The sequence below is a fragment of the Garra rufa genome, chromosome 8 (genome assembly GCF_049309525.1).
Source record: "Garra rufa chromosome 8, GarRuf1.0, whole genome shotgun sequence".
NCBI classification, from domain to species: domain Eukaryota; kingdom Metazoa; phylum Chordata; class Actinopteri; order Cypriniformes; family Cyprinidae; genus Garra; species Garra rufa.
Window position 1 is genome coordinate 48678077 of NC_133368.1, and position 24285 is coordinate 48702361.

General features: G+C 36.6%; 1 protein-coding gene across 1 annotated transcript in view; it reads right to left on the bottom strand.

Annotated features, from left to right (window-relative positions):
* Positions 1-20368, bottom strand: part of il1rl1 (interleukin 1 receptor-like 1) — a 21867-nt gene extending 1499 nt beyond the window's left edge. The window contains exons 1-10 of the mRNA XM_073845153.1: positions 19854-20368; positions 19563-19642; positions 13698-13778; positions 12291-12543; positions 9072-9231; positions 4991-5144; positions 4850-4918; positions 2645-2771; positions 2369-2502; positions 1996-2133 (exon numbers count right to left, since the gene is read on the bottom strand). Of these exons, the coding sequence (XP_073701254.1) occupies positions 1996-2133; positions 2369-2502; positions 2645-2771; positions 4850-4918; positions 4991-5144; positions 9072-9231; positions 12291-12543; positions 13698-13778; positions 19563-19642; positions 19854-20368 (1711 nt within the window). The remainder of the gene's footprint in view (positions 1-1995; positions 2134-2368; positions 2503-2644; positions 2772-4849; positions 4919-4990; positions 5145-9071; positions 9232-12290; positions 12544-13697; positions 13779-19562; positions 19643-19853) is intronic.
* Positions 20369-24285: the final 3917 nt, after the last annotated feature.

Sequence of the window (24285 nt, forward strand, 5' to 3'; positions counted from 1 at the left end):
CACGCACACACACGCACACACACACAAACACACACACACGCGCACACACGCGCACACACGCGCACACACGCGCACACGCGCACACACGCACACACACGCACACACGCGCACACACGCGCACGCGCGCACACGCGCAACACGCACACACACGCACACGCACACACACACAACACACACACACACACACACACACACACACAAACACGCAAACACACACACACACACACACACACACACACACTACAAAAAAAGGATTTCCTTTCTTTTTTTTATTATAAATATATACAATTGTATGTTTTATATTTATAAATGTTTAATATATATATACAGAGCCTTGCGAAATTATTCATACCCCTTAATTTTTTCACATTTTCTTATGTTGCTGCCTTATGTTAAACTACTTTATATTACTTTTTTGCCCCCACATCAATCTACACTCCCTACTCCATAATGGCAAAGAAACAATTAGGTTTTTAACATTTGTGCAAATTTATTAAAAATAAAAAAACTGAAAAGATCCTGTTGCATAAGTATTTCTGGGACACTCGAAATTTAGCTCAGGATCATTCATATTGCTTCTAGATGTTCCTACACTTGGAGTGGAGTTAAACTGTGGCAAATTCATTTGAATGAGTCTGATTTAGAAAGGCACACACCTCTCAGAAAAGGTCTAACAGCTGAAAATGCATATCAGAGCAAAAACCAAGATAACTGCCTGTAGAGCTCAGTGACAGACTTGTGTTAAGGCAATGATCTAGGGAAGAGTTCAGAAACAAATCTGCTGCATTGAAGGTTGACAGAAGCATTATCCATAATGGAAGACGATTGGAACAACTAGGGCTCTAGAAAAATGTCTGCCAGCCCCCATCCAAGCTGACAGAGCTTGAGAGGTGAAAAGGTGAGGCAAAGATTGGCAGATAATTGCCAAATGCAGATGTGCAAAGCTTGTCACATCAGACCAAAAAAGACTTGAGGCTGTAAATGTGCTTCAACTATGTACTAAGTTAAGGGTATGAATACTTATGCAATGGTCTTATTTCAGGGTTTTATTTTTAATTAATTTGTAAAATTTGCAAATCTGTTTTTTTGCTTTGTCATTATTATGGTGTATGGAGTGTAAACTGATGTGGGGAAAAAACTAATTAAAAGCAGTTTAACATAACGCTGCAACAAAACGTGAAAAAAATTAAGGGGTATGAATACTTTTGCAAGGCACTGTATATATATATTACTCATATTACAGAGCTCAGTATTCACTTACTCAGTATTTTTGACTTGTTTTCCAGTACAAATATCTATAAATTCTTAAAGTCATGGTTTACCTACTTGAAAAGCAAAATTAAGCAGGTTCATGATTAAAACATGAACAACATATCTGCCATTGCCACTGCCAAGTGACAAAATAACAAAATATTTTTTTCTGAAAAATTATCAAAATTAAGTTTATACATAAAAAATGAACCAAACATTTCTGCCAATATAATTTAAAGGACAAAGTGTATATTTTTCTTATTTTAATGGCAAATTAAATAAATAACTATATAAATGTATATTTTATATCTATAATTTTTTTTTTTAATTTATTACTTTTATATCTTATGTAATTTTGCTTCTAAAGTAAATGTATCTTAATTCATAGATTTATCTTGATCTAAATGTGTAGATGTTTATATATATATATATATATATATATATATATATATATATATATATAAAACATTCAGATCAAGATAAATCTATGAATTATATATATATATATATATATATATATGTTTATATATATATATATATATATATATATATGTTTATATATATATATATATATATATATATATATATATATGTGTGTTTATATAATATATATAATACAATAATAAATAAATATAATATATTATATAACAATAATACTATAATAAATAATATGTTGTACAATATTATTCAAATAGTATCTATTATTTTTTAAAATGTATTAACATATTATAAATTATTCTTTACCCTCTTTCCTGTAGAGCTTGATGGAAATTTGCCTTAGGAACAGCACAAGATCCAATGCAAACCACTTCAATATTCCACCGACCAGCAGGAAAACAAGAAATGTGCAAATGCAACCCAGAATCACAGGGAGCACTGATGCTAAAATAAAACACAATAGCATTTTTTTTTTTTTTACATTTTGAAATGCATGTATAAGATAAAATAATAATATTAATATTTCTGTATTAAAATTATAATATTAATGCCATATTTTATGCAAGCATTAACTTTGCTTACTATGCAAGATACTGAAAATACATAGCACATATTTTTGGACAAAAAGCATTTTTAATTAGACTGAACTATAATCATAGATGAGGAAAGAAGATCTCACCCGGACTCTTCAAAGTGACAAATGCATAAATCACTTCAACTGAGTCTTCAGCTCTGCAGCGAAACACAGAACTGTGGTCCGACACAGAAACTTTAGCAATGGTCAAAACCAGCTGAACGGTGCCATTCTTCTTTCTGGAGAAAAACAGCACTGAGTATTGAGTTTGTTCATATCAGAGATACTAGAAGTACTAGAGCAGAAGATCATTTGTGTTTAGTTTAGTGTAAATATTTCTCATTTTGTGCCAGCACTTTTCTGAAGCTGCAGTTTCATTACCGATGTTGTAGTTTGTACAATCCATCCAAGCCACTCAGCGGGATCTCATTCATCTCCCAGTGAACAGAGCAGCGTTCACACACAGATAATCCAAAGAAGACTGAACAATTGAGGATCACTTCTGAACCTGAATTAAAAAAAAAAAAAAAAAAAACGCAACCAAGGCTTTCAGACAGGCTTTAAAAACACGTTGTCATTGTGGTGCATAAAAATGACACTGCAAAACTTTAAAGTTGGTTAAAGCCAGGCCAGAAAATTAGAAAACGTTTTAAAAGCTTGAAGTTTGAAAGTTTTTAGTTTGAAGTAGTTTAAAATAGTTTTAAAAATTAAAGTTTAAATGTTTTGAAAGCAACAGAATCTGTTAGATAGATAAGGTACCTGGGGTGGTTGCTAGGGTTTTGCTATGCAGTTGCTAGGATACTCAGGGTGTTTGCTATGTGGTTGCTAGTGTGCCTGGGGTGGTTGATATGTGGTTGCTAGGGTACTCATGATTGTTGCTTAGGTGTTACTATGTGGTTGCTAAGGTACCAGGGGTGGTTGCCAGGGTGTTGCTACGTGGTTGCTAGGGTACCCGGGGCGGTTACTAGGGTGTTGCTTTGCGGTTGCTAGAGTACCTGGAGTGATTGCTATGGTGTTACTATGCAGCTGCTAAAAACCCCGAAGTTGTTGCTAGGGTGTTTTATACATGGTTGCTAAGGTACCAGGGGTGGTTGCCAGGGTGTTGCTACGCGGTTGCTAGGGTACCCGGGGTGGTTGCTAGGGTGTTGCTATGCGGTTGCTAGAGTACCCGGAGTGGTTGCTATGGTGTTACTATGCAGCTGCTAAAAACCCCGGAGTTGTTGCTAGGGTGTTTTATACATGGTTGCTAGGGTACCCAGGGTGGTTGCTAGGGTGTTAATATGCAGTTGCTAGAATACTCATGGTTTTGCTAGTGTGCCTGGTGGGTTGCTAGGGTACCCAGGGTGCTTGCTAGGGTGTTGCTATATAGTTGCTAGAGTACCTGGAATGGTTTCTGGGGTGTTGCTATGCAGTTGCTAAAAAACCCGGCGTGACCCTAGGTGTTTTATATCTGGTTGCTAGGGTACCCGGGGTGGTTGCTAGAGTGTTTCTACATGGTTGCCAGGGTACCCAGGGTGATTGGTACATTTAGTATTTAACAAAAACAAAACAGAACAGCCTATAAGGGCAATTCTGAATATATCAGTCTTTTATCAGTTTATATCTCACAGTTTTGGAGTGGTTGCTAGGGTGATTTACACATGGTTGCTAGGGTACCCGGGGTGATTGCTAGGGTGTTTCTACATGGTTGCCAGGGTACCCAGGGTGGTTGCTAGGCTGTTGCTATGCTAGGGCACTTGGGGTGGTTGCTAAGTTGTTGCTGGAGTACCCGGAGTGGTTGTTAGGGTGTTTCTATGCAGTTGCTAGAACACTCAAGGTGGTTGCTAAGGTACCCGGGGATTGTTGCTAGGGTCTTGCTATGCCGTTGCTAGTGTACCTGAGTGGTTGCTAGGGTGTTGCTATGTGGTTGCTAAAAAAACAGGAATGTTTGCTAGGGTGTTTCTAAGTGGTTGCTATGTTAGGGCACTTGAGGTGGTTGCTAGGGTGTTTGTTATGCAGTTGCTAGAATACTAAATGTGGTTGCTAGGGTACCCCAGGATGGTTGCTAGGGTGTTGCTATACGGTCGCTAGGGTACCTGGAGTGGTTACTAGGGTGTTGCTATTCGGCCGCTAAAAAACCCAGGGTGGTTGCTAGGGTGTTTTTAAGTGGTTGCTAGGGTACCCAGCGTGGTTGCTAGGCTGTTACTAGCATGTTGCTAATAAACTAGATCAGTAAGCTGGCTTTCTCAAGGCAGATACTGAAAAAAGCACAAATGTCAGGGCATGTCAAAACTTCTCCAGACCCATAAAACACCCTCAGACCCCAGAGGGTTAAAAATTAATCTTTGGTTCTCATGATTATGTCTGAGTATTCATGTTAAAAATAAAAAAAATAAGTGATTTGAAGAAATGTACACTGTGTTGAAGATGTACATTTTTATAAATTCATGCATGTGGATAGCCTGGCGTTTAAGGTTCAGCAGCCTACTGTTTTCACATCATTTTTTCAGTGCAATTTTTGGTAAAAATTATGATAAACAGAATATTAACATAGCAGGGTTAAGAGAGAAAAATGATTGATTTGCTAATTGATTTGTGTTTCCTCACCCACATCAGCGATCACAATGGAGTTATTGATTGGCAGCACAATCTTTGGAGGTTTGCTTATGGTCTGTTCTGTGAATGAGAGGAAGATCATGTTAGAAACTGTCATCTGTCTCAGGTAAACCACAATGGAGTGATCAGTACCTGTGATGATCAGTCTGCGGGATCCAGAGGAGTTGTGCTTTGTCCCGTTATGCTCCCATGTGCAAACACAGGTGTAAATGCCCTCGTCTTCTTTTGAAGAGTTACGGATACGTAAAACAGACTTAGACTCTTGGTTTGGAATAAGAGAGAAATTCTGCCAAAAACGAAAACAACATTTGAAGGTGTAGATGTAAAGATAAAGCCAGACATACACTGCATGATTTTCGTCTGATTTTGAGCCGGGACAAATTTCAGTTTTGTCGGTACAGTTGGTATTTAACCAAAAAATTTGGTAAAATCGCCCAGACTAACAGGCTAATCCACATTTTCCACCAATAGTTCATTGCAGCAGTTGTAAACAATTGCATTTCTATGGAAGCACGTATCCAGCAGTGAATAAAAAAATTTTAAAAAGGTAATTGTGACTTTTTCCTCACAATTCTGACTTTTTCCCTCAGAATTACAATACTGTCTTTATAACACGCAGTTGGAAGTTATTAAGCAATTCTAAACACATATCAGTCTTTTATTTTGAGTTTATATCTTGCAATTCTGACTTGTTGTTGTGAGGCTGTTTTTCAATATTTTGACTTTTGACTGAAAGTTTACATGTCGTAATTATGACCTTTTTTGTCAGAAATTCTGAGGGAAAAAAAAGTCAGAATTCATTCAGAATTTATTTATATCTTGCAATTCTGACTCAGAATTGAAACTTTATTTTTCAGAATTCTGACTTTTTCTTGCAATTGAGAGTTTACATGTCGTAATTATAACACGCAATTGGGGGTTATTAAGCAATTCTGAAAACATATCAGTCTTTTTATCAGTTTATATCTTACAAATTTGAGGAAGGAAATATGTAAGAATTGCATAATCCGCCCCCCCCTCCTCTTTTTTCAAGAGTACAAATACACATTTTTAAGAACCTGAAATAAATAAATAATTACTTTATTTTTGGACTAAAAAATTTCCAGACAAAAAAAAAATCTTTTAATCTAAAATTAGTTATTTTTTCAGCTGTCCAATTATCTATTTAAAAAAAAATTGATAAATACATGTTTATTAATTTGTTTATTTTTGGACAAAAATATATATATTTTTAATTAAATTAAAAGGTATCTCAGAATCTGATTTAAATATAAAATTTTTCTTTTTTTAAAGAGTGCAAAAAACTAATTTTTAGCAATTTGAATAAATATTGTTCTTTAACTATTACTTTTTTTTGGACTAAAATTATTTCCAGACTAAAAAATATCTCAGCATTTACTTTTAATCTAAAATTTGCCCTCTTTCAAGAGTACAAAAAAACAATTTTTAACAACTGAAATAAATAAATAAAAAAATACTTTATTTTTGGAATAAAAAGTCTAGCTTATTAAAAATCAATTTTTTTTTACAAAAAATATTGATTTTTTTAAATCAGACTAAAAAGTATGTCAGCATCTATAATAAATTGTAATAAATTGTAATAAATAAATAAATAAAATGTTCAAATAATTAATTAATTAATAAAAACATTTATTAATTAGTTTATTTTTGGACAAAATATTTTTTCCAGACTAAAAAGTATCTCATCATCTACTCTTAATCTCAAATTTGTCCTTTTTTCAAGAGTACAAAAAATTTTTTTAACAACCGAAAAAAGCAATAAATAAAAAAATCTAATAATTAAATAATTAATAAAAAACATTTATTAATTAGTTTATTTTTGGACAAAATATTTTTTTTTTCAGACTAAAAAGTATCTCAGCATCTACTTTTAATCTCAAATTTGTCTTTTTTTTCAAGAGTACAAAAACATTTTTTAACAACTTAAAAAAGCAATAAATAAATAAATAAAATAAAATATTTCATTAATAAAACATTTTATTAATTAGTTTATTTTTAGACAAAATAATATTTTCCAGACTAAAAAGTATCTCAGCATCTAATTTTAATCTCAAATTTGTCCTTTTTTCAAGAGTACAAAAAACATTTTTTAACAACCGAAAAAAAGCAATAAATAAAAAAAATCAAATAATTCATTAATAAAAACATGTCTATTAATTTATTTATTTTTAGACCAAAACATTTTTTTCCAGACTAAAAAGTATCTCATCATCTAACTTTAACCTCAAATTTGTCCTTTTTTCAAGACTACAAAAAACATTATTTTAACAACTGAATAAGAAAGTATAACAATAAATAAATAAATAAAATAAAATAATTAATTAATTAATAAAAACATGTCTATTAATTAGTTTATTTTTAGACAAAACATTTTTTCCAGACTAAAAAGTATCTCAGCATCTAATTTTAATCTCAAATTTGTCCTTTTTTCAAGACTACAAAAAACATTTTTTAACAACTGAAAAAAGCAATTAATAAATAAATAAAATAAAAATAATTAATGAATGAATAAAAAAATGTCTATTAATTAGTTTATTTTTAGACAAAACATTTTTTCCAGACTAAAAAGTATCTCATCATCTACTTTTAATCTCAAATTTGTCCTTTTTTCAAGAGTACAAAAACATTTTTTAACAACTGAAAAAAGCAATAAATAAATAAATAAAATAAAATAATTAATTAATTTATAAGAAAATGTCTATTAATTAGTTTATTTTTAGACAAAACATTTTTTCCAGACTAAAAAGTATCTCATCATCTACTTTTAATCTCAAATTTGTCCTTTTTTCAAGACTACAAAAAACATTTTTTAACAACTGAAAAAAGCAATAAATAAAAAAATCAAATAATTAAATAATTAATAAAAACATGTCTATTAATTAATTTATTTTTAGACCAAAACATTTTTATCCAGACTAAAAAGTATCTCATCATCTACTTTTAATCTCAAATTTGTCCTTTTTTCAAGACTACAAAAACATTATTTTAACAACTGAATAAAAAAGTATAATAATAAATGAATAAATAAAAATATCAAATAATTAATTAATTAATAAAAACATTTTATTAATTAGTTTATTTTTAGACCAAACATTTTTTCCAGACTAAAAAGTATCTCATCATCTACTTTTAATCTCAAATTTGTCCTTTTTTCAAGAGTACAAAAACATTTTTTAACAACTTAAAAAAGCAATAAATAAATAAAATAAAATTAAGTAATTAATAAAACATGTCTATTAATTAGTTTATTTTTAGACAAAATAATATTTTCCAGACTAAAAAGTATCTCAGCATCTAATTTTAATCTCAAATTTGTCCTTTTTTCAAGAGTACAAAAACATTTTTTAACAACTTAAAAAAGCAATAAATAAATAAATAAAATAAAATTAAGTAATTAATAAAACATGTCTATTAATTAGTTTATTTTTAGACAAAATAATATTTTCCAGACTAAAAAGTATCTCATCATCTGCTTTTAATCTCAAATTTGTCCTTTTTTCAAGAGTACAAAAACATTTTTTAACAACTGAAAAAAGCAATAAATAAATAAATAAATAAAATAAAATAATTAATTAATTAATAAGAAAATGTCTATTAATAAGTTTATTTTTAGACAAAATATTTTTTTCCAGACTAAAAAGTATCTCATCATCTACTTTTAATCTCAAATTTGTCCTTTTTTCAAGACTACAAAAAACATTTTTTAACAACTGAAAAAAATAGTAATAATAAAACAAAATTTTTTTTTTATAATAATTAATTAATGAATAAAAACATGTCTGTTCATTAGTTAGACAACTATCTCAGCATCTACTTTTAATCTAAAATCTGTCTGAAATAGAATTTTCTTTCAATTTATAATTCCTAAAAAAAAGTGTTTATGGAATTCAGCCAAGTGAACATTAGTATATATATATATATATATATATATATATATATATATTATTATTATTATTATTATTTTTTGTTAAATTAATTCAGTTTTATCATATAGTCATTTTTTTGCAATATGAATTACACATAACTGAAATATTTACATAAAGTATATTTGATACACTGGCCATTTGCTTTAGCCAGCATGAAATGTGACTTCAGCAAATGAGAAATATTTCCCAGTAAACAGGATATTCGTCTTGTGTAACTTCACTGATCAGATCAAATGATGAGCGATTAAACGTCCACTCGAACGTACCTTATACCAGATGAAGGAAGCGGCCCGCTGTTCACACACTGGACAGTGGATTCTCGACGCCTTTTTTTCCACCAGATCAGAGAATAAGAACTCCTGGTTGAACTCCTCATAAACCACAACATCAGTTTCATATTCATCACACTCATCCTCTTCATACCACCTTCAGGACACACACACATTCATATCAGACACCACTGAACAACACAGCTGGAATAAACACGACCACAATCAGAAAATCACTACTGTTCTTAACGCTTGGGGTCAGATTTATTTCGGAAAGAAATTAGTAGTTATTCAGCAAGACCACGTTAAACTGATCATGTGACACTGAAGACTGGAGGAATGATCACTGGAATAAATCACATTTAGGTTGACTTGAGAAAGCCTAACATTTAATCATCTTCTTCTTCTGAGACTAAATTTATGAATGTTAATAATAAGCTATTCATGCTAGAAACATGTTAACAACTAGCTAACTATGCTAGCAACAGGCTAATCATGCTAGAAACAGACTAACAACAAGACTAACAACATACTAGTAAATTGTTAAACATGCTAGCAACATGCTAGCACATCACTAAATATGCTAGCAACATGCTAGTAACTAGCTAATCATGGTAACGACATGCCAATCGTGCTAGAAACAGGGAAGCAATATGCTAGTAACTTGCTGATCATGCTAGAAACATGCTAGCAACATGTTAGTGACTAGCTAATCATGTTAGAAACAGGGTAGTAACATGCTAGTAACTTGTTAAACATGCTAACAACATGCTAGTACATCACTAAATATGCTAGCAACATGCTAGTAACTAGCTAATCATGGTAACGACATGCAAATCGTGCTAGAAACAGGGAAGCAATACGCTAGTAACTTGCTGATCATGCTAGAAACATGCTAGCAACATGTTAGTGACTAGCTAATCATGTTAGAAACAGGGTAGTAACATGCTAGTAACTTGCTAATTAATGCTAACAACATGCTAGTAACATGCTGCCAACATGATAATCGTGCTAGAAACAGGGTAGCAATATGTTAGTAACTTGCTGATTACGCTAGAAAGATGCTAACAATATGTACGTAACTAGCTAATCATGCTAACAACATGGTAGTATCTAGCTAACCATGCTTGCAACATGCTATCAACATGCTAATCGTGCTAGAAACAGGGTAGTAACTAGCTAACCATGCTAACAACATGCTAGTAACTAGCTAACCATGTTTGCAACATGTTAGCAACATGATAATCGTGCTAGCAACATGATAATCGTATGTTAGTAACTAGCTAATCTGCAATATGTTAGTAACTTGCTGATCATGCTAGAAAGATGCTAACAATATATTAGTAACTAGCTAACCATGCTAGAAACACGGTTTTATCTAGTCAACCATGCTAGCAAAATGCTAGTAACTAGCTAACCATGCTAGCAACATGATAATCGTGCTAGAAACAGGGTAACAATATGTTAGTAACTTGCTAATCATGCTAGCAACATGGTAGTATCTAGCTAACCATGCTTGCAAAATGCTAGTAACTAGCTAACCATGCTTGCAACATGCTACCAACATGATAATCGTGCTAGAAACAGGGTAGCAATATGTTAGTAACTAGCTAATCATGCTAGCAATATGGTAGTATCTAGCTAATCATGCTAGCAACATGGTAGTATCTAGCTAACCATTCTAGCAACATGCTAGTAACTAACTAACCATGCTTGCAACATGGTAACAACATGATAATCGTGCTAGAAACAGGGCAGCAATATGTTAGTAACTTGCTGATCATGCTAGAAAGATGCTAACAATATGTTAGTAACTAGCTAATCATGCTAGCAACATGGTAGTATCTAGCTAACCATGCTACCAACATGCTACCAACATGATAATCGTGCTAGAAACAGGGTAGCAATATGTTAGTAACTAGCTAATCATGCTAGCAATATGGTAGTATCTAGCTAATCATGCTAGCAACATGCTAGTAACTAACTAACCATGCTTGCAACATGGTAACAACATGATAATTGTGCTAGAAACAGGGCAGCAATATGTTAGTAACTTGCTGATCATGCTAGAAAGATGCTAACAATATGTTAGTAACTAGCTAATCATGCTAGCAACATGGTAGTATCTAGCTAACCATGCTACCAACATGCTACCAACATGATAATCGTGCTAGAAACAGGGTAGCAATATGTTAGTAACTAGCTAATCATGCTAGCAATATGGTAGTATCTAGCTAATCATGCTAGCAACATGCTAGTAACTAACTAACCATGCTTGCAACATGGTAACAACATGATAATTGTGCTAGAAACAGGGCAGCAATATGTTAGTAACTTGCTGATCATGCTAGAAAGATGCTAACAATATGTTAGTAACTAGCTAATCATGCTAGCAACATGGTAGTATCTAGCTAACCATGCTACCAACATGCTACCAACATGATAATCGTGCTAGAAACAGGGTAGCAATATGTTAGTAACTAGCTAATCATGCTAGCAATATGGTAGTATCTAGCTAATCATGCTAACAACATGCTAGTAACTAACTAACCATGCTTGCAACATGGTAACAACATGATAATCTTGCTAGAAACAGGGCAGCAATATGTTAGTAACTTGCTGATCATGCTAGAAAGATGTTAACAATATGTTAGTAACTAGCTAATCATGCTAGCAACATGGTAGTATCTAGCTAACCATGCTAACAACATGCTAGTAACTAGCTATCCATGCTAGCAACATGCTAGTAACTAGCTAACCATGCTAGCAACATGCTAGCAATGTCTTAGTAACTTGCTGATCATGCTAGAAACATGCTAGGAACTTGCTAATGATGCAAACATGTTAGTAGCAACCAGCCTGAGTACCACTTACAGTACCCTAGCAACTTAAACTATTCATTTAAACTTTTAAACCTACAGCTTTTACAACTATTTCAAACTTTCAGACTAGGCTTTCTTGTCTACAAACTTTACTCTGTAGTTTGAAATATAGTCACACAGAAAACTTTTGAATTGTAATAATATTCCACTATTTTCACAGTGTTTTTGATCAGATAAATGCATGGTGAGCAGAAGTGGCCTTTTTTGGTAGTGAACATGAATTAATCAAGAACTACATTCATTATTTGTAAGGTGTGACTACTTTTCTAAATGTTGATATAAGACTCATTTAAAGGGACAGTGCAGTGAGAGGTGAATGGATGTGTGTGATCACCACTGTGTGATGTATCTTCCTGTGTCGTTCATGTTTAACCAGAGGATGTATAAAACAGAATTGTGGTAATGGACGCGATCGCTCTCCTCCGTTCCAATCCGCTCGACCTGCTTTGTTGTGCTGAGGTTTCTGAACCAAACATAAGAGTGGTTTTTTTCATTTGAGTTGCACAGGACAGTCGGACAGGGCAGATATAGGGATTCTCCAGCTTTCACTATCCGTGCAGCCCTCGTGTTGGTTCTTTCACACTGAACTGATAAAAAAAAAGAGACATGGGTTTTAATTCAGTTGTTGTGTTGATGTCTAAATGATGTCCTGCTGTTCACATGTCATTTTTTAAATTGGAATATATATATATATATATATATATATATATATATATATATATATATATATATATATATACATATATTTATATTTATAGAGTACAGACCAAAAGTATATGTGTGTATATATATATATATATATATATATATATATATATATATATGTGCGTGTGTTTAATATATATATATATATATATATACACTGTATATAAAATGATAAACTATTATTTTATTTTTGGACAAAAAATTTCAATTAAAAAATTTTAACAACTACTTTTAATCTAATTTGTCATTGTGTCAGTAGTACAAATATCTATTAAAAAATGTTTATTACATGTTTATTAATTGGTTTATTTTTGGACAAAATACTTTTTCCCCAGACTAAAAGTATCTCAGAATCTAAATTAAATAAAAAATGTGTCCTTTTTTCAATACCATTTAAATACCTTTTTTTTTTTTACTAACATAAAAAAATAAACAAACTTTTTTTTTTAGATAAACTATTTTTTTCAACAGTACAATATCTATTAAAAAAAAATTATAATATGTAACGTATAAATATGTTTATTAATTTATTTTTGGACAAAATATATTTTTCTCCATACTAAAAAGTATCTCAGCATCTACTTTTAATCTAAACTTTGTTCTTTTGTCAGCAGTACAAATATTTATTAAAAATAATATAAATACATAAATAAATACATAAATGAATACATGTTTATTAATTAGTTCATTTTTGGACAAATTATTTTTTTTCCATAATAAAAAGTATCTCAGCATCTACTTTCAACCTAAAATCTGTCTGTTCGTCAGGAAGCCAATCTGAATTTTTTATTACAAATATGCAAATATGAAGTTAGCTGATGAGTTTAGTTCTTAAATATGTTCATAAATGCATATTAATACTTAGTTCATTAATCCCTTAAAAATAAATAAATAGATGAAAAAAAAAGGATGCATCTGCTTTTACTAAAAATTTGGTCCAGTTGTGAACAACCCTAATATCGATTTAAAAAATTGCAAATTAATCAACCAGTCAATCATTTTTATAACAAACGTGCTAATATGAAGTTCATCTTACCTGTGGAGTTCAGTGCATATGTAGAAACCAGAACTAATTCAGTTAGGAGCAAAATGATCTGTAACAGCATCATCTTCATTCCTGTAAAGCAAATAATCTCAGTTTACAACCATTTTATCATAATTCAGCACTGTATTACTGACTGTAAAAGATAGAAAAGTGAGGTACCTTTATGCAATGCGCAACAGCCTCCGGATGAGTTCAAGTGAAGCTGATGACTAAAGTTATTTCAGTTATTTTCAACTAGTGTGATACGAGCAGATAAAAGAGGATGTATCGCAATTTTACCAAACTCATCTACCACATAATCTTCCATCGCTCATTTTTGACCTTCTACTTCTAAAACAGGATGTATAAGAAATTATTAGTTTCTAAAAACTAGATTTAACTGGTTATTAGTTCATAAAACATAATAAAAAAATATTTAAAATGAAAAAAAAAAAAAAAAAAAAAAAAATATATATATATATATATATATATATATAGATATATATAATATAAATCAATAAATAAATTTTTTAATAAAATAATATATACATTTGCAATCTCAGTCAGTCCTGCTTCTACAGATTCTCTAAAATATCTCAAAATACTGGAGGCAGGCTTCACTATTGTTATCGCTCATAATTACAAGGTTAGTGGTTAGAACAAACCCTTAACCTCGATTTCTAATCACAGAATATGAGCTCCACTCACACCACTGACTCAAATCTAGTGGTTTGGTTGAGGAGACTGCTGTTTTTACTAGCCTAAGTTGTGATTTTTGCACAAAATTTCTAGCATGATTAGCATGTTGCTAGCATGCTTCTTAAGTTGCTAGCATGTTTCTATCAAGTAATTAGATTAAGTAATTTATTAGCAAGTAATTTATAGCATGTTTCTAGCATGATTAGCAACTTTATAGCATGATTATAACATGATTACTAAGTTGTTAACATGATTAGCAAGTTGCTTGCATGTTTCGAGCATGATTAGCATGTTGCTTGCATGTTTTGAGCATGATTAGCAAGTTGCTAGCATGTTTCGAACATGATTAGCATGTTGCTTGCATGTTTTGAGCATGATTAGCATGTTGCTTTCATGTTTTGAGCATGATTAGCAAGTTGTTCGCATGTTTCTAGCATGATTAGCATGTTGCTGGCATGCTTCTTAAGTTGCTAGCATGTTTCTATCAAGTAATTAGATTAAGTAATTTATTAGCAAGTAATTTATAGCATGTTTCTAGCATGATTAGCAACTTTATAGCATGATTATAACATGATTACTAAGTTGTTAACATGATTAGCAAGTTGTTAGCATGTTTCGAGCATGATTAGCATGTTGCTTGCATGTTTTGAGCATGATTAGCAAGTTGCTAGCATGTTTCGAACATGATTAGCAAGTTGTTAGCATGTTTCGAGCATGATTAGCATGTTGCTGGCATGCTTCTTAAGTTGCTAGCATGTTTCTATCAAGTAATTAGATTAAGTAATTTATTAGCAAGTAATTTATAGCATGTTTCTAGCATGATTAGCAACTTTATAGCATGATTATAACATGATTACTAAGTTGTTAACATGATTAGCAAGTTGCTTGCATGTTTTGAGCATGATTAGCAAGTTGTTAGCATGTTTTGAACATGATTAGCATGTTGCTTGCATGTTTTGAGCATGATTAGCAAGTTGCTTGCATGTTTTGAGCATGATTACCAAGTTTCTAGCATGTTTGAGCATGATTAGCAAGTTGCTTGCATGTTTTGAGCATGATTAGCATGTTGCTTGCATGTTTTCAGCATGATTAGCATGTTGCTTGCATGTTTCAAGCATGATTAGCATGTTGCTTGCATGTTTCGAGCATGATTAGCATGTTGCTTGCATGTTTCGAACATGATTAGCAAGTTGCTAGCATGTTTCTAGCATGATTAGCAACTTTATAGCATGATTATAACATGATTACTAAGTTGTTAACATGATTAGCAAGTTGGCATGTTGCTAGCATGCTTTAGGTGTGATTAGCAAGTTGCTAGCATGTTTCTAACATGTTTATAGCATAATTACTAAGTTGCTTACATGATTTTCAAGTTGCAAGCATGTTTCTAACATAATTACCAAGTTGCTAGCATGATTTGCATGTTGCTAACAGGTTGTTAGCATGATTAGCAAGTTGCTAACATGTTTTTAGCATGATTAGCAACTTTATAGTATGATTATAACATGATTACTAAGTTGTTAACATGATTAGCAAGTTGGCATGTTGCTAGCATGCTTTAGGTGTGATTAGCAAGTTGCTAGCATGTTTCTAACATGTTTATAGCATAATTACTAAGTTGCTTACATGATTTTCAAGTTGCAAGCATGTTTCTAACATAATTACCAAGTTGCTAGCATGATTTGCATGTTGCTAACAGGTTGTTAGCATGATTAGCAAGTTGCTAACATGTTTCTAGCATGATTAGCAACTTTATAGTATGATCCTAACATGATTACCAAGTTGCTAGACTGTTTCTAACAAGATAAACAGGTTGCTAGTATGTCTTCCATGATTAGCAAGTTCATAGCATTATAATAGGGCTGGACAATATATCGAACGATATTGTGAGGCGCCTTTAGTCAATGAAGCTGGTGCTTTGATTAGTAGCTCAGGTTCCGCTGGAGCGGCAATTAATACACAGAGACGTAAATCTCTGACAAGCTACGGCATATCGAGCTTAATATCGCATTCGATATTAAGCTCGATATGGCGTAGCTTGTCAGAGATTTACGTCTCCTGTGTATTAATTGCCGCTCCGCTCAGGTTCACGCACGTGATAAAGATTTACTACTAATCAAAGCACCGGGTTCATTGACTAAACGCTCCTCACAATATCGTTCGATATATTGTCCAGCCCTACATTATAACATGATTATCAAGTTGCTAGCATGTTTCTAAAATGATTAGTAATTTGCTAACATGATTAGCAAGTTGATAGCATGTTGCTATCATGTTTCTAATATGTTTATAGCATAATAAGTAAGTTGTTAGCATGATTAGCAAGTTGCTAGCATGTTTCTAGCATGATTAGCAACTTTTATAGCATGATCATAACATGATTACCAAGTTGTTATAGTTGTTAACATGATTAGCAAGTTGGCATGTTGCTAGCATGTTTTGGGTGTGATTATCAAGTTGCTAACATGTTTCTAGGATGATTAGCATGTTGCTAGCATGTTTCGAGCATGACGCTAGTATGTTTCGAGCATGATTAGCATGTTGCTTGCATATTTCTAGCATGATTACCATGTTGCTAGCATGTTTCGAGCATTAATAGCATTTTGCCAGTATGTTTCAAACATGATTAGCAAGTTGCTAGCTTGTTTCGAGCATGATTAGCATGTTGCTATCATGTTTCTAATATGTTTATAGCATAATAAGTAAGTTGCTAACATGATTCTCAAGTTGCTAGCATGTTTTGAGCATGATTAGCAAGTTGCTAGCATGTTTCTAGCATGATTAGCAACTTTATAGCATGATTATAACATGATTACTAAGTTGTTATAGTTGTTAACATGATTAGCAAGTTGGCATGTTGCTAGCATGTTTTAGACGTGATTAGCAAGTTGCTAGCATGTTTCTTACATGTTTATAAATACTAAAAAATAATCTTGTTTTCATTTGCAGTAAGATTATTTTTCTTGATTAGCATGTTGCTGTCACAATCTGGCTGAGTGGAGGAGAGGAGATGAAGCAGGAGAACCGGATTAAATGAATATAAACAGTTTATTTAAACAAAACAATGAAACTAAATACAAACAAACGAAAACCGGGAGCAAGCAATGAACGCATGTAACAATACAAACGGAAGTAACATAATCATTGACCGACCAACGGGGAGTGCAAACACAGACTCTTAAATATACTGAAACGGGGGCGTGGTCACAAACAAGATAACAGGACAACGAGGGGGAAATACAAATATGGGCATGAACAAACCAACTGAACATGAACCAAAAGGGGGAGACAAGGACTAAACCAAAATGAATATGAAACATAAGGGGAGAAAACACTGGGAGAACAGAACAGAACAAGACATAAGAGCACGGAAGGGCATGCTGGAGAAAGCGCCGGCTCTGGAGGGTGCGCAGGAGAGAGCTCCGGCTCTGGAGGGCGCGCTGGCTCTTGAGGAGCGGGCTCTGGGCGGCGCTCTTGAGGAGTGGGCTCTGGACGGCGATCTTGAGGAGCGGACTCTGGACGGCGCTCTTGAGGAGCGGGCTCTGGAGGACTGGACGACCCCAGTGGAGACTCTGGAAGAGCAGGCTCTGGGCGAGCGGTCACTGGAGGGCGCTCTGGTGGCGCAGTCACTGTAGGGCGCTCTGGCGGAGCAGTCACTGGAGGGCGCACTGGCGGCGCAGTCCCTGGAGGGCGCTCTGGCGGAGCAGTCACTGGAGGGCGCTCTGGCGGAGCAGTCACTGGAGGGCGCTCTGGCGGCGCAGTCACTGGAGGGCGCTCTGGCGGCGCAGTCACTGGAGGGCGCTCTGGCGGAGCAGTCACTGGAGGGCGCTCTGGCGGAGCAGTCACTGGAGGGCGCTCTGGCGGAGCAGTCACTGGAGGGCGCTCTGGCGGAGCAGTCACTGTAGGGCGCTCTGGCGGAGCAGTCACTGGAGGGCGCTCTGGCGGCGCAGTCACTGGAGGGCGCTCTGGCGGCGCAGTCACTGGAGGGCGCTCTGGCGGAGCAGTCACTGTAGGGCGATCTTGAGGAGCGGACTCTGGACGGCGCTCTTGAGGAGTGGGCTCTGGAGGACTGGACGACCCCAGCGGAGACTCTGGAGGGCTGGGCGTCTCCAGCGGAGACTCTGGAAGAGCAGGCTCTGGGCGAGCGGTCACTGGAGGGCGCTCTGGTGGCGCAGTCACTGTAGGGCGCTCTGGCGGAGCAGTCACTGGAGGGCGCACTGGCGGCGCAGTCCCTGGAGGGCGCTCTGGCGGAGCAGTCACTGGAGGGCGCTCTGGCGGAGCAGTCACTGGAGGGCGCTCTGGCGGAGCAGTCACTGGAGGGCGCTCTGGCGGCGCAGTCACTGGAGGGCGCTCTGGCGGAGCAGTCACTGGAGGGCGCTCTGGCGGAGCAGTCACTGGAGGGCGCTCTGGCGGAGCAGTCACTGGAGGGCGCTCTGGCGGCGCAGTCACTGGAGGGCGCTCTGGCGGAGCAGTCACTGGAGGGCGCTCTGGCGGCGCAGTCCCTGGAGGGCGCTCTGGCGGAGCAGTCACTGGAGGGCGCTCTGGCGGAGCAGTCACTGGAGGGCGCTCTGGCGGAGCAGTCACTGGAGGGCGCACTGGCGGCGCAGTCCCTGGAGGGCGCTCTGGCGGAGCAGTCACTGGAGGGCGCTCTGGCGGAGCAGTCACTGGAGGGCGCTCTGGCGGAGCAGTCACTGGAGGGCGCTCTGGCGGCGCAGTCACTGGAGGGCGCTCTGGCGGAGCAGTCACTGGAGGGCGCTCTGGCGGAGCAGTCACTGTAGGGCGCTCTGGCGGAGCAGTCACTGGAGGGCGCTCTGGCGGAGCAGTCACTGGAGGGCGCTCTGGCGGCGCAGTCACTGGAGGGCGCTCTGGCGGAGCAGTCACTGGAGGGCGCTCTGGCGGAGCAGTCACTGGAGGGCGCTCTGGCGGAGCAGTCACTGGAGGGCGCTCTGGCGGAGCAGTCACTGGAGGGCGCTCTGGCGGCGCAGTCACCGGAGGGCGCTCTGGCGGAGCAGTCACCGGAGGGCGCTCTGGCGGAGCAGTCACTGGAGGGCGCTCTGGCGGAGCAGTCACTGGAGGGCGCTCTGGCGGCGCAGTCACCGGAGGGCGCTCTGGCGGAGCAGTCACCGGAGGGCGCTCTGGCGGAGCAGTCACTGGAGGGCGCTCTGGCGGAGCAGTCACTGGAGGGCGCTCTGGTGGCGCAGTTACTGTAGGGCGCTCTGGCTGCACAGTCACTGGAGGGCGCTCTGGCGGAGCAGTCACTGTAGGGATTCAGGCTTGGCAGCCATCTTGGCCAGGGACTCAGGAACGGCGGCCATCTGGGCGAGGGATTCAGGCTTGGCGGCCATCTTGGCCAGGGACTCAGGAACAACGGCAATGCGTGCAGACTCCTGCGTGGCAGCCATTTTGCGTGCAGACTCCTGCGTTGCAGCCATCTTGCTGGCTGGCGTGGCGGCCATTTTGTGAGCTGACGCGGCAGCCATCTTGTGAACCAACTCTGGCGTGGCGGCTGGCGGGCTTGAGTGCGGAGAGGAAGCTGGCAGACTAGAGCGCGGAGAGGGGGCCGGCCGCATGGGGCTGAGGACATCGGCGGAGCTTTGGAGGATGACTGGGGATAGGAGACTGGGCTGGTGGTTCGAGCCGTTGGCGCGGTATGCGGGGGTTCCCGGCATACGGCAGGCTGGCTCGATGCGCCGTGCCTCGGAGGGGGCTGGAAGATGAGACATGCTGATACTCGGAATTTCTTCGACTTCGAAATTGGATCCATTTAAACAGAGAATTAGATTAACTAGCTCGATCAATGGAAAATTACAGGCTGGAAGGTCACAGTGAATAGTCTCATCATCCAGCCCCATAATAAACACAGCACCGAGAGAAGCATCGGGCCAGCCCACCTGATGTGATAGCTCGAGGAAATCCTCCACATATCGCTCCAACTCTCGACCGCCCTGCCGCAGTCTCCTTAGCTTTTCCTCAGCCCGACTCATCTTCTGTTTGTTGGTCCGTCGATCTGTCACAATCTGGCTGAGTGGAGGAGTGGAGATGAAGCAGGAGAACCGGATTAAATGAATATAAACAGTTTATTTAAACAAAACAATGAAAATAAATACAAACAAATGAAAACCGGGAGCAAGCAATGAACGCATGTTACAATACAAACAGAAGTAACATAATCATTGACCGACCAACGGGGAGTGCAAACACAGACTTTTAAATATACTGAAACGGGGGCATGGTCACAAACAAGATAACAGGATAACGAGGGGGAAATATGGGCATGAACAAACCAACTGAACATGAACCAAAAGGGGAGACGAGGACTATTGGGGGGTTGATGTCTGAGGTTGGGGGTTGTGCACAAAACTGCAAACAAACTCTTCTTTCATTTCGAAAAACTCTGAAAAAGCTCTGAAAACTTTAAAACACGGGGGGTTACCTGGAGAAGCATCTGCGCGGCGTGATGCGACGCGAAAAATATAAATAGAACCTATTATGCTGTCTGTTTAAATGATTTGCAACGGTCGCTTTGTCGCGTCCAGTGTAGACAGACTGTAGCTGTTGCGGCGCGGCAACTGTTGTTTCCGGTGTACACACGGTTAGACTTGGCAGACTCTGCTTAAAAGACCCACCCTCCTCACAGGACAGTTAATAAGACCAATCAAACTAACAATGACATCGAGTATTACCCAATCAAAAGTAGGAAAGGAGGCATCTTCATAAAATGCGTGTGGAATGATTTGCATGAGACGCTGCTTTAAAAAAATGATAAAAAATAAGGGACGATTCCGTATTGTAAAGGACGGGTGGCAACCCTAATAACATGATTACTAAGTTGTTATAGTTGTTAACATGATTAGCAAGTTGACATGTTGCTAGCATGTTTTGGGCGTGGAATGTTTCTAACATGTTTATAGCATAATTAACATAATTACCAAGTTGCTAGCATGTTGTTAGCATGATTAATGAGTTGCTAGCATGTTGCTAACATGTTTCTAATATGGTTAGGAAGTTGTTAGCATGATTCTAGCATGATTACCAAGTAGCTAGCATGTTTATAGTCATTTAAGTATATTTTTCTTATTTTTTAAGTTATCTGCCAATGCAGTAAGAAAAATAATCTTGTTTTCATATGCAGTAAGATTATTTTTCTTGTTTTAATTAAAACGCAGTCAGTTTACATTCCAAAACACTCACTAAGAAAAACATTTTTGCAGCATAAATGAATGAATGAGAAACAGGCTTGACTTTCTCAGGTTTGACAAATTTCAGGGTTGTTTTCACTTGACCATCTTTCTGAAACGGGCCCAGGATCTGTTATCTTGTTTATTATATTTATTTGTTTGGCCAGTTTGGTTATTTTGCTGTTGACATGCCTGCAACTACGTTCTCCAAGCGTTTCCCTAAAAAAAAATGACACACCTTAGAAAGTTCTTAGGAGAAATACTGAGCTCCGCGTCTTGAGGAACTCAATGGTGGATACGGCCCAGACGTCACGTATGTGAACTTCTCTGGAAATGAAGCAAGAGAAATCTAACAACATATAAGCCACAAGTAGAGCAAGAACTTCCTGTTTTCTCTTCAGTGCAAAGTAAGGTGATCTACATTGTGATGAGAGGCCTTGTGTTACAGCCATCCTCTACGAATGACATGCAGTGGAAACCCCCATATGATCAAACCACCCAAACCGGCCTCACTGCTGAGAAAACATGTCAGACACAACGGACGCAGTCAAAGACTACAGATATGAAGCATCTGTTGTGACGGCAAATTATTTGAGAGATTTTTAGTAATGCACAATAAAACATTTTATGTAATTGTATAATTCCCATAATGATCACCCTTATAAATTGAACACACACACACAAAAAAAAACACAATGATGCACATTATTTATCATTTTGTAGATGTCAAAAGGGACTTGAACACACCTGGAGTCGCACTGACGCTAGCAACATGCTAATCATGCTAAGAACATGCTAGCAACATCCTAGTATCTTGGTAGTCATGAATAATGCTAGTAACTTGCTAATCATGCCAGAAACAGGCTAGCAACATGGTAACATTGCTAAAGTCATTCTAGCAACATGCTAGTAACTTGATAATTATGCTAGAAACATGTTAATCATGTTAGAATCATGCTAACATGTTAGTAACTTGTTATTCATGTTAGTAACATGTTAGAATCATACAGACATGCTATAAACATGCTAATGCTAGAATCATGCTAGCAACATGCTAATAATGTTATAAACATGTTAATCATGCTAGAATCATGCTAGCAACATGTTATTAACATGCTTATCATATTAGCAACATGCTAACCATGCTAACATCTTGATAGTTGTTAATCATGTTAGCAACGTTGACAACAAGCTAATCATGCTAGAATCATGCTAACAACATGCAAGTAACTTAATGATGCTAGAAATATGCTAATTATGTTATAAACATGTTAATCATGCTAGCAAACTTGCTAATCATGCTAGAAACAGGCTAGCAACATGCTAGTAACTTGCTAATCATTGCTAGAAACAGGCTAGCAACATGCTAGTTACTTGCTAATCATGTTATAAACATGTTAATCATGCTAGAATCATGCTAGCAACATGTTAGTAACATGCTAATCATGTTAGCAACATGCTAACCATGCTAACAACATGATAGTTACTTGTTAATCATGTTAGAAACGTTGACAAGCTAATCATGCTAGAATCATGCTAACAACATGCAAGTAACTTGATGCTAGAAATATGCTAATTATGTTAAAAGCATGCTAGCAACTTGCTAATCATGCTAGTAACTGGCTAGCAACATGCTAGTAACTTGCTAATCATTGCTAGAAACAGGCTAGCAACATGCTAGTAACTTGCTAATCATTCTAGAAACAGGCTAGCAACATGCTAGTAACTTGCTAATCATTGCTAGAAACAGGCTAGCAACATGCTAGTAACTTGCTAATCATGCTAGAAACAGGCTAGCAACATGGTAATCATGTTAAAGTCATGTTAGTAACTTGATAATGATGCTAGAAACATGTTAATCGTGCTAACAACATGATAATCATGTTAGAAACATTGACAACATGCTCATCATGCTAGTATCATGCTGACATGCTAATCATTTTAAAAAACATGCTAACAACATGCTAGTAACATGGTAATCATGCTAAAGTCAGGCTAGCAAAATGTTAGTAACAATAATGATGTTAGAAACATGTTAAAAACATGCTAGCAACAGGTTGATAACTTGTTAATCATGTTAGAAACATGCTGGCAGCATGCTAGTAACATGCTAATCATGTTAGAAACATGCTGGTAACATGCTAATCATGCTGACAAAATACTAATCATGCTAAAACATGCTAGTTACTTGTTAATCATGTTAAACAATGCTAGCAACATGCTGGTAACTTGTTAATCATGTTAAAAACATGTTGATAACATGCTAATCTAGCTAAACTCATGCTAGCAACATGCTAATCACGTTAAAACATGCTAGTAACTTGTTAATCATGATAAAAAAATATGCTAATAATGGTACAAAATGATAACAACATGCTAGTGACATATGAATCATGGTAGAAATATGCTAGCAAAATGCTAGTGACATGTTAATCATGGTTAGAAAACTGGCAGCATTCTACAATCATGCTAATCATGTTAAAAACATGCCAGTAACTTGTTAAACATGCTAGAAACATGATAGTAACATGTTAATCATGGTAGAAACAGCCTAGCAACATGCTAATCATACTAAAGTCATGTTAGCAACATGTTAGTAACTTGATGCTAGAAACATGCTAATCATTCTAAAACATGCTAGCAACATGCTAAAACATGCTAATAATGGCAGGAACATGTAAATCAGTTTGTTTTTTAAATAATATTTATTGATTTTCTCAAAA